The following is a 15,744-nucleotide window of genomic DNA, read 5'->3' as shown; positions in this document are numbered from 1 at the left end:
CTGCGATTTGATTGGTTAAATGGATTTATACCCTGAGAAGAGGTAGCCAGTCATACACAAGGATCTGGAATTTGTAGAAATACGGGTAGGCAACAAAAAGAACGCAGAGCTGCTGCATTGTTAAATCAGCTATGCAAACACTAGGTCCGTGATGAATTCTGGGTAAATATATGAGGTTGTTGTTGTTGTTTTTAAGCGCTAAAATGGCGCCATCTAGCGGGTACTAATCTCAACGTCGAAATGTAGTGTAATGAATTAGAGTTAGTTATTATGAAATAAAAGAACGACACATTTCGATGTTTTTGCCTTCGTAAACTGCAGATGTGCACTATATTTTATACGTATATATTTTTATTTTATTTATATATAAATACAAAATTTTGTACAATCTCTGCCAAGCCGCATTTAAAGCTGTTATACATGAACTCTCTGTTAACCTCCGGTACACGAGGTGGCAGTAAAGTAACGATGTTTGTGCACAAATCTAAACGTAGAAGAAATGTCCTGGTCAGTGTTGCCATGTTTCAAAAAAGACACCCTTTTCTATTATTTATGCATTCACTCCTGCACTGCTTGTGCTATTTATTATGTAAAGAATATATCACAACGGGATGTGCTGTTAGAAGGCAGTTTCATATAAACCATGTGAGGAATGAGTGCAAACATCACATCCTGTGACATGTTGGTTTTGTTTGGGGTTTTTTAAGCTTTTGCACACCATTCACTCTATGGTTTTCATTGTGATGGACACAGAAATGTTTTAAAATGCACGTTTAATGTTTTATTCAAGATTAATGAATATATAGCTGCAGCATTTTCTATGTTCTGTTTCCCTCCCCTTTAGTATTTTCTTCTTCATTAAATACCTTTACATGATTACCATGTTTTATTATTTTTATAAACAGCATTAATGCATATGGGCACACGGTGGCTTAGTAGTTAGCACGTTGACCTCACACCGCCAGGTTCGATTCCCTCTGCGGCCCTGTGTGTGTGGAGTTTGCATGTTCTCTCTCATGGTGTGGGGGTTTCCTCCGGGTACTCCGGTTTCCTCCCCCAGTCCAAAGACATGTGTTGTAGGCTGATTGGCATGTCCATAGTGTATAAAAGAGTGTGTGAATGTGTGTGTGATTGCACCCTGTGATGGATTGGCATCCTGTCCATGCTGCTAGGGATAGGTTCCATGTTCCCTGTGACCCTGTAGTATAAGCGGTATAGAAAATGGATGGATGGATGGATGGATGGATGGATGATTGCATATTTAGGGAGTTGCTTTTATTGGTGCTGATGGGTGAAAGTGTGGTTCGTGCTGTAAAAATGTTGAAGGATCCACTAGGAGTGTGTAGAGGAAGGGATTTATTGGATCTGGCAACCTTGTCTCGTGTCGGTGCTTGAGGCAGCATGAAGAGGAACATGTCTGCGTTTGCTTTCTATCAGTCAGAAAAAGAAAAGACAGCGCGTGTACAGGTAGATATGGGTTTAAACTGGAGTATAGCGTGTGGAACATTAGCATAGGTGGGTCCATGTGGTTTTCAGTAACTAATGCTAGCAGTTTGGAGCAGATGTGGATAAATGATACACACTGCCAAATAAAGCAAAATAGCATTAACTACAATTAATAAAAATAAGGTTAGTACTTGCACGTTACTTTAGAAACTTATGGTTAAAATAGTTTATTTTATTCTTGCTCCTATTAAATTGCTCCTTATGTATTCTCCAGATTAAGACAGTACTGTATGAGAACGCATGCTTTTATTGGACTTTGATTGGGCGATAAGTGAACAGTTTATCACGGTTTGCGATATTATCGTGATACCAAATATGATCTTGTGTGTGTATATATATTTTATATATATATATATATATATATATATATATATATATATATATATATATATATATAATGTGTGTGTATATATGTATGTATGATGTGTTTCTAATAACACAGTTTACCACAATGCTGCATCACGCATCCCTGCTTGAAAAAACCAACCAACCCAATAGAAACCATCACAGAAATCTGAATAATTTCCACTACAAATACCATTGCAACCCATCAGATAACCATTAAAACCATTACCGTTATTGGTCCTTAATGGTATCCACTAGACATAACATGCCACCAATAGAAGGCAACAAACTACCAGTAGAGACCCACAGGGACCATTACAGTTTCCATTAAAACCAATACAATTCCCATTATAACCATTACAAATTCTGTGATAGTTTTTATTCTTTTTGTTTGTTTGTTTTTTTTTCCAGCTGGGCTGATAAGTCATATAGTCACACATGATATTGGATCATACATTTATTTATTCCAATCACTACACAATATTGTATCATAAAAGAGTATCAGGTGAGTGTTTATACTAACTGTAGCTTTTACATTTGTTTACCTTCTAATGGATACCTAGGGCCTGTACCAGGAAGCTAGTTGAAAAACTCAGGGTTACAGGTTTAGCTTTGAACTGACAAAACCAATGCAAACCAGTCAGGCTTTATCGGTATCATGACGCTGGTTATCAACATACTCTGTCAACTCAGGCTTTGATCCTTAAGCTATGATTAGTCCATGAGAGCGTGCACATAAACGTGTGATGTCGGCACTGAACAGCCAATAGCGTTGAACATGGGGAAGTGCGGGTGTGCACACTTCCGGTTGAAAAGCAAGAAATTAATTTGCGGAAATATGAGGAGGAATTTAAACCTACACTAACCGCAGAAAGCAACAGCGTTCTCTCTGCTAAAGCTCGGGAACGTTGCTGATTGTGTAAATGCGTACGTTTACTTTTCTAGACTCACGATGAGAATAAACAGATTGAAAACATAAAACCCCAAAATCTTTCATGTCATTTCATTTAATATAAATGTAAAATGTTTTAATTAGATGTTTCTCTGCGAAGTGCTCTTCTTCTTACAGTCTGGGGAGGACTGGGGAGTTGAACTAGTCGCGTCACTTCTGTCACTTTGCTCACAGCTGATTGGTCCAAGTTGGGTTTGCGTTCTTGTACCCAGAACATAACCCGCTCCGGAGAATTCAGCCATGAAGCGTAAGTTGCTATGGCGATGAACACCGGTAAAAGCCGAGCCACTTTCATGGTACCTAAAACTCAGGGTTGGCATAAACTAAACTGCCGCTTACCTGGCTAGCCACCTAACCCAGCTTCATGGTACAGGCCCCTAATGAAGACGTTATATAGACAAAATGATAGCATACATCACTACAGCTTTCAGAGTTTCCTAAAGTGTTGTGATGGACAGAAATATTTTCTCACCTGCAAGTGGAAAATGACTAAATGCCCTTTAGTGTCATCCGTCAACAATTCTTTATTTAACACGAGACCTGTCCTCTGCCTGTCAAGCCTGAGACGTCTATATGAAAGGGACTAAAAATATCAGACGGTGAAGAGTTTATTTAAAAACTGGAGGTGATTCAGGCCTTGGAGTTTCTTATGGGAAGAAGGAGAAAAACACCAAAATCAGGACATGAGTAAAAGAATTGTGTAAATAAAGGAATTGTGCATAACTCGGCTCCACATGATTCCTATCTGAATGTTACTATTTCTAGTTTAAAACAACTTCCTTTGTGATTTTTTTACTCTGCTGTTACTGTCTTTGCTCTACAGTGTATCAGTTGACCAGCACTGTGTAAGTTAAAAAACAAAAACATCAGTGCATAGAATATGTGCAGCTGATTTTTTTCCAGTTTGCACAGTACATATTGAGACGCAAATGTGAGTGAAATACATTAAACCTGATAGTAAGTCAATTTCAATGTTATTTTGTTTCCATTTCCATTCCATTTTTTTTTATCAGCAGGCCTCAGTTTCTCCAGCAAAGAAAAAGAAGAAGAGGAAGCAGACCGGATTAAATCCGAGCATGAGCGCCAAGAAAAAGTTGAAAAAGATCCCAGAGGAGAGAAAGACAGAGGAGGAGGAGAACCACGATGAGCCTGGCGATGTAAGTTTGTGACCTTGTACGACTGAGTTTTCAGTGCTTTATCTCATGGTTTAACCTCTGAAACTCCCAAGACCTTTCACGGGGGTCCAGACTTAAAATATCTCATAAATATATATCTTTCTTGTTAGTTTAAATATACACAGTGTCCCAAAAGTCTGTATACGTACGGGACTGTGTACGCCAGAACCACGTGGTTGTGCCTTCGTCAGCGGGTGTTCGTGGACGGAAACTTCTCGTTGGTCTGCAACACTTCCAGTCTTTCGGAATTGGTTAATAAATTTGGCAGTGTTGTGTGTGTGTGTGTATGTGTATGTGTGTGTGATGTGCTTGCCATGTTTCTTGTTGAAGTCCATCGTAACCTCGCGACAGCTTCCCGATCCAGAGAATGATTTGAGTATGTTCTACTGTCAAAGGAGTTCTTAAAAACCATCTGAAAAAAAGTACTATAAACTAAGTATGAAAACTTTTGCTAAGAAGACATTTTGCTTAAAAGTGTTAATTTCCCCTATGTATGGAGACCCCTGTAGAAACTGAACATTTATAATATTTAGTGAGTGATTCGCTTTAAGATAAATACCAGAGTGGTTAGCTGGAACGTTTAAGGAGCGTAATGACTTTGCAGGAGGAGCAGCGAGCATCGAACGGGACCGATGGAGTGAACAGTGACACACTTCACACACTTCTCACTGAGCTGGGTAAAGTGGACAACAGCAGGGAGCGAGCGAACATCCTGTTTCAGTGGCTCATTCATCCTGTTTCAGCCAAAACCTTCTTCAGGTACAGCTTTCGTTCACACACACGCAACCCTTTTCATTTCTCGGCCAGAAATCCTTCTGATCAGAAACCGAGAACCGGTGATGTCTCTGTCTTGTCGCAAACTCAATTCATGTACACAACCGCCATTAAAATAATATTCAAATAATATTCACAATATTATTAACTTTGTTTTAGAAGCTACACACCTAAAAACCTAAAACATGGATCTGTTTGTGTTGCACATAATCGTCATCTGCGTGCTGTACGTATGTATTATATATATATATATATATATATACACACACACACACACACAGTGAGGTCATAAGTATACATAAGTATTTGGACAGTGACACAATTTGCATAATTTCGCCTCTGTACACCGCCACAGTGGATTTGAAATGAAGCACTCAAGACGTGATTGCAGTGTAGACGTTCAGCTTTAATTCTAGAGGTTTAACAAAAATATTGCTTTAACCGCTTAGGAATTACATTCCCGCCATCCAATTATTCAAAATAATCCTAATATTTATGATTGTTGGTTTGTCCAGTTACTTTTGAGCCTGTGAAAATGGAGGGGGGGCGGGGGGGGGAGGCTAAACTTTCAAATCCATTGTGGTGGAATACAGAGGCAAAATTATGCAAATTTCTGCATATACATACACAGTTTCTTTAAGCACACGAGTTAATAAATTCTCACATCTGATGATGTAAAAGCTTAGAAAAGTTCAGTGGAAGTGAGCTGACGACAAAAGCTTCATATCAAACTGATATTATAAACTGATATTATAAACTGATATTATAAACTGATATTAACTATAATTCTGTCTTTTTCATTTTTTTCCTCTAGAGATAATTGGGAGAAGAAGCCCCTCTTGATCAGACGCCATAATCCACACTACTATGAGGGCCTTTTCTCAACAGCAGAGTTTGACCGCATTTTGAGAAATGTAATTTATCCTGTGTAATGATAAACCTATTGATTATGACGATCACTGTATTTTCCTGACTGTACATGAAGTAGAATACATGGTATTTGGTACGTCTCCCTTTTTGCTTTAATGACAGCATGCACTCGAGCTGGTATGACCTCCAGAAGTTTGTGCAAAACCTTATGATCCATTTTAGATCAAATCGTCTGAACACGCGCTTCGGTAGAGATTAGACATGAGGAAAGTCAGACCTTTTGTACAAAGCAATTAACATGATCAATATTTGATCAGCAATTTGCTTACATTTAGATATAAGGAAGAATTTTGAAGATTAATCAAGAATTATATTCAAGATGTTGAACATTTACGTTCTTTGTTTAAAATATGTCAAAATTCTAAAACCTTCTGTTTTAAATTGAGTTGGGGGATAATCATACAGATGCACAGTGAAATTCTTTTCTTCGCATACCCCAGCATGTTAGGAAGTTGGGGTCAGAGCGCAGGGTCAGCCATGATACAGCGCCCCCTGGAGCAGAGAGGGTTAAGGGCCTTGCTCAGGGGCCCAACAGTGGCAGCTTGGCAGTGCTGGGGCTTGAACCCCCGACCTTCCAATCAGTAACCCAGAGCTTTAACCGCCAAGCCACCACTGCCCTATCTGGGGGATCCCAGATTTTCAGTGTGGTCTCAGACATTTTGTGTCCCACTGTATAGTAATGCACTTATTCTAAAATCTAGAGTAACAGCTTGTAGGGCAGATGCTGTACATGATTTAACCATAACAGAGGACTTTAATACTGAGGACAGACGACTTACGGCTTTCTTGTTTCTATGTGGCATGCCTTGTTTTGTTTTTGTCTTATTATTTTCAAGAGGAAAAAAAGCAGAGGCTGATGAGGGAACAGCTGTTTATAGCTGTTCTAACAAGTAAAAATAAGTGATAATAGGAAACAATTTCCTGGTTTCACAGATGTTCCACAGCAGTAAGTGTAGTGTGCCATGGAATAAAAAAAAAACAAGCACAGCTTGTCATTTTTCTTTTTCGTAAATAAAAAATTGCAGTCAAATCACTGCGATAGTGAGAGGAATAAAACACTTTCAGACGTGAGATTATTGGAAAAATAGTGAGCGTTACACCAGCCTGTTTGTTGATGATAATTTTTATAACCGCACGACTTGTCATGTTTTATTAATTAGACGTTGGATTCTTCCTGTGCAGATGACAGCATCTGAAACGGTGTTAGAACAGCAGTTATCTGTTGAGAGTATTAATCCTCTGCGTGCTCTCTTCCAGGATGATGTCCAGTACGGAGTGAATCTGGATGTGACGAGCTACACGGACGGCAAGAGAGAGACACACAATCCTCCAGGAAGAGCTCTGCCCTACTCGGTGTGGGATTTCTATGAGGTTTGTAAATGGTTTGTACGCAACTGCTTGACATTTGGCAGAGCAGTGCACGGTTTAACATGCTTCACCTTAACGTCATTCTCATTTGTTAGTTGCTTTGGATAAAAGCGTCTGCTAAGTGAATAAATGTAAATGTAACCGTTTAATTACAAACGAGCGTCACCGTTCTGCACGTCACCGTTCTGAGTTGCTCCAATACCTCATTTTCTATCATTACCACAGCAGCGCTTCTTGTGTTTGCCCTCAGAATGGTTGCTCGCTGCGGATGCTGAACCCTCAGGCCTTCTCCTCTACCGTGTGGAACGTTCTGTCCATCCTGCAGGAAAAGTTCGGCAGCATGGCAGGAGCCAACGTGTAAGAGGAACCGCTGATTAAAGCAAACTCTTAAGCAGGGGCCAAGAATCTGTGTACACTACGAAGAACTATGTCGGTTTCATAATACAACAGCCGGGCTTTATTATCGAGGAATCCATTATGTTGAGGTCACAAGTTTACGTACGGCTTGCAGATCCCGCTAAATATTTTGTATTTAATATTTTTAAAAAATAAAATGAAATTAGAGGGATCACATGATATTTTGTCTTCTGGGAAACATGTAAATATCTTGCGTAGCTTTCGAAAGGGCAGTACTAAATGGGGGGCGGGAATCTTTAACATATCTTGTCGCCTTCTTGGGCATCAGTGAATGTTTACACCTTTTGTAATAGTCGTGTATGAGTTCCTCAGTATGAAAAGATGGATCTCAACATCATATAGACACTGTTGGAAAGGGTCAAATTTGCAGAAGATGTGCTGGACCTGGAGGATCTGAAGAACAGTGGGCAGTTTATCTGCTCAGGACAAACAAGGGACTCATGAACAACTCTCACAAAACATAAACACAGTTGTAGATCATCCAGATAACACCACACAGGATTAAGAATCAAGGGTGTGTAAACTTTTGAACTAGGTTATATGTGTAAATTCGGTTATTATTGTGTCTTGTAGACTATATGTAAACATCTGTTATGTGAAATAGCTTATTCAGGGCAGAACTAAATAAAAAAAACAATGTTAAATTTTTATGATCGCTTTGAAATGATTAACATTTTGCAGATTCTGCAAGGGGTGTGTAAACTTATGACTTCAACTGAAAAATAAAACTGCTTGCTCGTGCACTCTGATGTTTTCATCTGACTCTTCTGAGAGATGACTCTGAGTATCAGTGTTTTGTGTGTGTGTGTGAAGGTACTTAACACCAGCAGGAACACAGGGATTCGCACCACATTATGACGACATTGAGGCGTTTGTAGTGCAGCTGGAAGGGAAGAAGCACTGGAGAGTGTATAACCCACGGTGAGTCAGCCGTTACCTCGCAATTAAACATATTGATCATGATGATTCTTTTTTTTTTTTAGCATTGTAGCCTAATGTCAGCGTTCTACATCTCTCTAGGTCTGAAGATGACATGTTATCACTCGTGTCGAGCCGTAAGTCACTTTCAGTTCACCGCATACCAAAATTTGATATCGGTACCGTTGCAGAGTTTTTACCTATTTGTTTTCGGATTCACCCTGATCTTAAAGACGGCATCGTTCTTTATCGTTCCTCGTCCTTCAGCTAATTTCAGTCAGTCCGAGATCGGAAACGTGGAGCTGGACGTGGTGCTGGAGCAGGGTGATTTGCTGTATTTTCCTCGCGGGTTTATTCACCAGGGCAACTGCCTCCCAGACGCCCACTCCCTGCACATCACCATCTCCTCGTACCAGAGGAACAGCTGGGGTGATCTGCTGCTGAAGGTACCTTCTGTCACGTTCATCCCAGAAATTTATTCATTCATTTATTTATTTTAGAACTTTAGTGTGCAAGTTTTTAGCTTCTCCAATCAATCCTCAGGTGATGCCAGCTGCTTTGGAAATGGCGATGGAGGAGGATGTGGAGTTTAGAAAGGGACTTCCTCTTGATTACCTCACCTACATGGGAGTGCAGAACTCTGACAAGGTGTCGTGTTCATTTCACTCTACGTTTACTCGAGCACGCACTGACTTCATCTCCTGCATATGGAATTAAAGCCACGTTAAAATGGCGTCACGTATTCGCTGGGTTTAAGAGCGGAGTCGTGAACAGTTACAACTTTGTTACAGCTCCAAGTTCATGACTGTTTTGTGTGTGTGTGTGTGTGTGTGTGTGTGTGAGACTTCTCATTGGTTTAAAATCTTGTTTAGTAGTTGATGCTGAGTGTAATTACGATGCAGTTTAGCTGTACGGAGTAATTTTGTTGATATTCCTGGTGGTTCTGTCTTTTTCTTTTTTCTTTCTCCACTTGACAGGTGAGTGTCTTCTGTTCACACGATGAATTCACCCATTCAGTCCATTTTAAAGCACCGTATATGTAAACCTCTTATTTCTATTTTATACAAATTAGTTAGGACATGGTGAAGCAAGGGCATGACTTAGCTTTATTAACTGCAACAGTCGTTAGCCTTCATGGTGTGTGTGTGTGTGTGTGTGTGTGTGTGTGTTTGAATAGGAAGAGCCACGTAGAGACAGATTTTTGTCCCACATGGAGGTTTTAATGAAGAAGTTAGTGTCCTATGCTCCGGTGGACGCTGCTGTGGATCAGAAAGCACGCGAGTTTCTGCACGACTGTCTGCCACCTGTGCTAACTCCAGGTAACTGCTATGACCTCCTCCTCTCGTGCTGGCTAAAACCTAGGTAATGTGGGCTAGAGGAAGGCTTAACCTAGCTGGGTAGCCAAACACATCTGTGTGTTTAGAGAGTAGATGGTTATTTTGAAATGCTTGGCAAGAATGCATGAAAGAGAATTCTTGCCAAGACAATTTTTTTTTTTTTTTTTTTAATTTCGCTAAATTTTTCTCATATATTCAGATTTATTTGGAAAGAAAAAACTTTTATGTGACAAATGATATCCCAAAAGAATTTTTCTATTAGCATTACAGATAGCTAGGCAGGCTTAATTTGGGGGTGAAAGTTAATGGGCCTCCCTTTAAAACAGAAAGCTGTATACGAACAAATTTATTCATAAATTGGGTCTCATCTGTAAAATAAACATTTAAAAATGATTACAGGTTAACTTCAGCTAAATCAGACCTGATAAAATGTGAGAGTACAGCATGTAATGTGATTATTAACAGCTGTGTGTGTGTGTGTGTGTGTGTGTGTGTGTGTGTGTGTGTGTGTCTAGCGGAGAAAGCGAGCAGCGTGTACGGCACTCCTGTGCGATTCGAGGATGGAGAGGTTGTGGATTTGAACACGCACATGAAGTCTTCGACCAAAATAAGACTCCTCCGCGCAGGAATCGCCAGGTGCGTGCTCTTTTTTCCGTGCCAGGATTTCAGCAATTAGTGATTAGTGCAGGAGAATTTCATCCCAGGTGTAAAAGCAGTGTGTCTAGAAGAGGTATGATGTGATAGAGTAAAGGAAAGGAAAAAAATAGTACTGTACTTTTACTTGTCGCTGGTGTGGTAGCCTGAAGGAATTATTCCTACTGTTATATTTCACATGGACTCGGATATACATTACCGGTCAAAAGTTTGTGGACACTCGACTGAAATGTTTCTCATGATGTTAAAAAGCTGGTGTGTGATTAAATGTTTGAAATCGGTGCTGACGTATTCATTTCTTTCATTAGAAAACTAATGTTTGTTTGTTTTTTTTACAAAAAAAATATATTTTTAAACGGATGAATACTGCTTAAAAAGCATCTCAGCATCTTGAGATTCCTCAAGAAATCGGGTGAGAAAATGCCAAGAATACATTTCTGGAAATTCTAGGCAAAAAGAGTGTCTGCTTGAAGATGCCGAAATATTAAATTATTTTGATTTATTTTGGATTTTTTATCACAGCATAATTCCCATAGTTCCCTTTGTGTTACTTCAGAGTTTTGATGACTTTATTATTATTCTAAAATGTGGAGAAAATAAAAAATAATGAGTGTGTAAACTTTTGGCTGGTAGTGTATGTAGTGTACCTTTTAAAATGATTGAAGATACATATTTGGACTGTAATTTTTAAAGATGCACTATATGAAGTTTTCAAGGTAAAAGATGCACACCGAAGGTACCTAAGTGTACCCTTGAGAACACCACCCCATCGACAAGGTATAGTTTAGTACCTCTTTTTTTCCTTTTTTTTTTTTTTTTGAGAATGTAGAAACACAGGTTTTTTTCCTAGTCATTTTTCATACATTTGTTTATGTGTGTGTGTGTGTGTGTGTGTGTGTGTATATATATATATATATATATATATATATATATATATATATATATATATATATATATATATATATATATATATATATATATATATACACACACACACACACACACACACACACACAAAATATGGATGTAAGTGTACTGTTGGTCTTCTGTAATTTGAGGCCTTTCGTTGCTACATGACGGAATTGGATTAAAAATCTCTTCTCTATGTGCTACTGTACACAGACTGTGCAGCGACGGTGAGGCGGTTCATCTTTATTACACCACCGAGAACTCCAGAGTTTATCACAAAGCAGAGCTCAAGTGCATGGAGATGAACGCAGAGGTACGAGCTGCGAAGTGTGTGTAAGATCATATGGATGCAGTGTGCTGTAGTGATAAGTAACGTATCATAAACAGTTTGTAGTGTAGAGATTACTGTACTTTCAGTGATCTAGCCTGCTCCTGTTTAATTCATTTACATACTTTTTAAAAATTTATTATTTAAGTGTCTTTTATGCACTCACCTGGACAAATTGCCCTTTAAAAAAAAAAAAAAAAAAAAAAAAAAAACCTACTTAAATGATACAAGGTGTCTGAGTAGTCAGAAACCAATGAGAGTAAAAGTACATGGGCTTAATTTTGTCTTTATTATTTACAACATACGCTCTACATGTTCACCCTTACACGCTCTGCGTTTTCTCTGCAGCAGTATCATGTTTTTTTGCGAGTTTTGCTCATCTCCCAGTGGTTCCTGAGATTGGGTAAAAATTTTCTTCAGTGTACTGTTGTTTATCTCAAACTTCACCCTATAGCAATCAGTTTCATCTCCTACAGCTTCAGAAACAGCAGCGCAGCTAACAAATGCCCAACTTTAATACCTTTAGTCAAAGGAATATACAGCATTTAGGTGTCGCATTCGTTTTTGGACCTTTTTAAAGCTGTATTGTGTATTTTCATTGCTGGTGTGTTGCTTTTTTGTTCAGTTTGAGCTTGTCCCCCGTAGCACACAGACGCGGTGGAGTTCCTGATCCACTCATACCCGAAGTTTGTCACGGTGTCAAGTTTACCCTGTGACTCCGCAGAAGACAAGGTAACACGTAGCCTCGTTTGTCCCCACCTGCTCATTTCATGTGTTGTGTGTCTGGATTGTATCTTGAAAAGGTTTTAATCGAGTGCATTTACACGTGCTTAAATGCATCTCCAGACTGACAGTCAACTGCTGTATTACGTCTTAATATGCAGATCAGCTAAAAACATTTCAAACACCGACTTCCACCTTTAGAGATGGCATGATATCATTTTAGCCGACACCGCTACCTGTGATATTGGTAGTTTTTTTGTTTTTACAATTGGACTCTTTCACATAAATATCACCTTGTAAACCACACTGTAAATATAATGAATATAATAAAGTATAAATATAACAAAATTAGTCCGAACAAAAGAAAAAAAAAAAAGTCAAATCTCTTTACATAGATATTTCCAGATTCAAATCAGTTCCATTTTTGCCATGTTACAGGATCTAATATCCGATATGTTTTCTCCAAGCCGCTGTTCATTGTACTGAATCTGTGCCGTCTCTATCCAGTGTTCTTCTTTTGTTTTGTATATCATATTGTGATGTTTTGGGGGGGGTTTGCCACTTTTAATCTCACTAATGTTTTTCAAATCACTGTTTTAAATATATGATTCATATAATCCATGTGTAAACAAAGTCAGCGTTGTTAATGTTCTCTGCGTGTGACTGTCGTTCTGCAGGTGTCCTTGGCAGAGATGTTGTTTGCAAAAGGACTGATCCACACATCCGAACCTTTGACCACAAAGTGAATTTCATCTGTTCACCATAATTGTCCAGAACAAGTCCTTTTTTCCACTTTTCTTGGTTTTGGGAAAAATTGTGATCAGGATTAAAGGGATTGATATCTAGCAGTAAACAATTTGAACTTCAGCAGAACTTCAACTTTTGTGACTCATTATTAAAATGCATGTTCACCTGTGATGTAGAATTATATATCAGAATATTCTCGTCTAAGATTGTGATTCAGATGTACAAATATCTGTAAAGGAAAAAGTGTTCGCTGTGACATTTGAACCAATAATGATTTGCAAGTGTCTCGGTACCTGGACAAGCTAGGCATCGGTCTTTTGCAAAAACATGAATGATGGAACATACGTGTATGCACTTCAGACTGTAGCGGTTATACAGCTATGTGGTTGACTATTGTATGAAACAACTTGGAATGAGCATGGTTAAATTTTAAACGTGCAAGGTATTATTCCAATGCTTTTCCGCAGTAAGGTTCACGAATTGAACTAAAAACACAAATGATGTCTGGCAAAGGGCAAGAGAAAGTAGTACAAAAACAGTGGGGGGGTTTTTTTGTATCAGTATATTTTACATGACCAATGTTATTGAAAACACATTTACAGCTTGGATGACGACAAAGATGAAATTAAGAGAGCAGGAAGTCCAATAAACACGAGGAGGATTTCACTTCCAGGTGTATTCCTCACCAGGCTTCAGTTCCCTGCAACAAAAGAGCATCTTGTGGTTTTAATCAACATTTCATCAGGGGTGTCCAATCTTATCCGGAAAGGGCCGGACCAAGCAGGAGCCACACCTGATTCCACCTGCTTCATCAGTTGAGCGTGGCTTCTGCTTGGTTAGAATGAAAACCTGAACCCACACCAGCCCTTTCTGGATAAGATTGGACAGCCCTGTTTATAAATCAACCTTTATAACACCTTGCACTAGTAATCCAATCACAGTTAAAAGTATAAGTATGTTGCAGTTGTCTCACACTGAAATGCAATTTCTGTCTAATTTCATCCCTAAGACACAACGTTCACTCTGGCACGTAATCATCTCCAGAAAATTAGACTGTACAGCTTCAATACAAGCTGTAAATGACAATTTCGATACTAGACATCTTGGCCATTTCTGTGGGTGCAGTTCAACACTGCCTGTATGAAACACACCTGCTGTACAAGGCGCTCTTGTTCCTGAATGCTGTCAGTTTCTGATCGTTCCACCTGTCCAGGTAGATGCCTATGACAAAGCCCAGTGGGACCAGGACATTCACCCAGTGCTCACGCACCATCGCTGCGAAGTTCACCATGATGCCTGGAACAACAGATGCACTCAGTGACCACATTATATATCAGATCTCATGCCACTGAAATTTGTAAAACGTCCAGTTACATAAAATGATTTGCGTAGGAAGGTCCGGATAAGCAAATAACATGACTGAACAAAAAACTAATGGTTAGTTCATGGCTAGAAATAAGCACTATGGAACAGGGTAAAAAAAAAACCCAGCTGTAGTTCAAGCAACTCTATACGTGCATCATATAGGTACATATACGTATACATGTACACACATATATAACTGAGTAATAGACTGTTTCTCAAGCTAGCAGTGAGAAATGGTGTTTAAAAAAAAACCCTGATACACCGAGGCAGAACTACATATTACTGACAGATTCCAAACCCCTAACCAAAATAAATAAATATAAATCAGGTCAGCAGTGGTCAGTTTCCCCTGATGGACAGGGTAGCAGTGACTGTATAAGGGTGAAGTGAATGTGGAGTACACACAGGGTGTTAACTGACAGCTTTTCCCATGCATGCCACCCCTGTTTTACAGTCTATAACTATTAACTCTAGTACATTAGTTCTTTCCACTGCATAATTCTTTACATTTACCAGCTCGTTGACAAGCTCTTGCTGACATGATGGGGTGTGTGTGTGTGAGAGAGAGAGAGAGAGAATTAGGGAAAGCTGTACAGTGTGCTGGGGGTATAACCCGGGAGTCACGGTCAGTTAGCTTAACTACTCCACTGTCTACATAGAGTAATAATAGCGAGCAAAGAGATTCAACTTTAGCCTAAAGGGGGAAACACCAGAAGATGGAGAAAATATTACGAATACAATGAAAAAGCCAGGAGTAACACAAACAGGTCCGAAAAGCTCGCTAGTTAGCAAACAGCGTAGCTAATTCAGCTAAAATCCGAGATTTTCAAGTAGAAATGATCTACTTTGCTCGCTAATTCAATAAACAGTGAAAACATTTTTAACAATAGTGTCAAATTGATTTATTCATGTATTACTATAATAGTTTATTTTAACTTACCGTTGTTTAGCTTCGGTTACTGGTATCAGGCTGCTCAAGCGGAGGTCATAGGACCATACCAACTGTGTAATTGCCCTTTTGAACTATATTTATTTATTAATACTTAGCTTTAACAAAGGGTACTTGTAACGAGCCTTACCAAATGACACAAAATAGATTATAGAAACTATTGTAGTTTAGAATAAATTTAAACGCTGTGAGGTGCTTTAAAATAGTACATATTTTAAAACATCCCTAAGGATTATAATGGTACATACCAGTGACGGCGGACAGTAGCGGCAAACACACAAAGGCAGAATCCCAAACGGCTAGCGACTTCCTATACATGTATACTTCATAGTGCGTAGAGAAAAAGA

At 39.0% G+C, this 15,744-nt stretch overlaps 2 protein-coding genes across 7 annotated transcripts; one reads left to right on the top strand and one right to left on the bottom strand.

Moving 5' to 3' along the window:
• Positions 1-1,357: 1,357 nt before the first annotated feature.
• On the top strand, positions 1,358-13,254 carry riox1 (ribosomal oxygenase 1). 6 transcript variants are annotated; one of them, XR_008393424.1, is made up of 15 exons: positions 1,358-1,467; positions 3,817-3,960; positions 4,583-4,737; positions 5,567-5,666; positions 6,940-7,053; positions 7,301-7,407; positions 8,281-8,388; positions 8,488-8,522; positions 8,653-8,831; positions 8,929-9,033; positions 9,563-9,704; positions 10,238-10,358; positions 11,499-11,598; positions 12,239-12,345; positions 13,014-13,209. XR_008393424.1 is itself a non-coding variant. In XM_047151044.2 (15 exons), the coding sequence occupies exons 1-15, from the start codon at positions 1,402-1,404 to the stop codon at positions 13,080-13,082; spliced, it is 1,632 nt and encodes a 543-aa protein (XP_047007000.1). In that variant the 5' UTR covers positions 1,358-1,401; the 3' UTR covers positions 13,083-13,254. The 6 variants fall into 6 exon arrangements, 5 of the variants coding, with proteins under 5 accessions (XP_047007000.1, XP_053531514.1, XP_053531516.1 ...); XM_047151044.2 differs by having other exon boundaries at positions 12,259-12,345; positions 13,014-13,254; XM_053675539.1 differs by having other exon boundaries at positions 1,362-1,467; positions 3,820-3,960; positions 12,259-12,345; positions 13,014-13,254.
• LOC108257726 (NADH dehydrogenase [ubiquinone] 1 beta subcomplex subunit 1) lies at positions 12,891-15,545 on the bottom strand. Its single transcript, XM_047151046.2, has 3 exons — positions 15,389-15,545; positions 14,235-14,379; positions 12,891-13,783 (listed from the first exon to the last, which is right to left on the bottom strand). The coding sequence occupies exons 2-3, from the start codon at positions 14,372-14,374 to the stop codon at positions 13,747-13,749; spliced, it is 177 nt and encodes a 58-aa protein (XP_047007002.1). The 5' UTR covers positions 14,375-14,379; positions 15,389-15,545; the 3' UTR covers positions 12,891-13,746.
• Positions 15,546-15,744: the final 199 nt, after the last annotated feature.

This window comes from Ictalurus punctatus, chromosome 25 (genome assembly GCF_001660625.3).
Source record: "Ictalurus punctatus breed USDA103 chromosome 25, Coco_2.0, whole genome shotgun sequence".
Lineage (NCBI taxonomy): Eukaryota > Metazoa > Chordata > Actinopteri > Siluriformes > Ictaluridae > Ictalurus > Ictalurus punctatus.
This window is presented reverse-complemented; position numbering and strand designations above follow the sequence as displayed.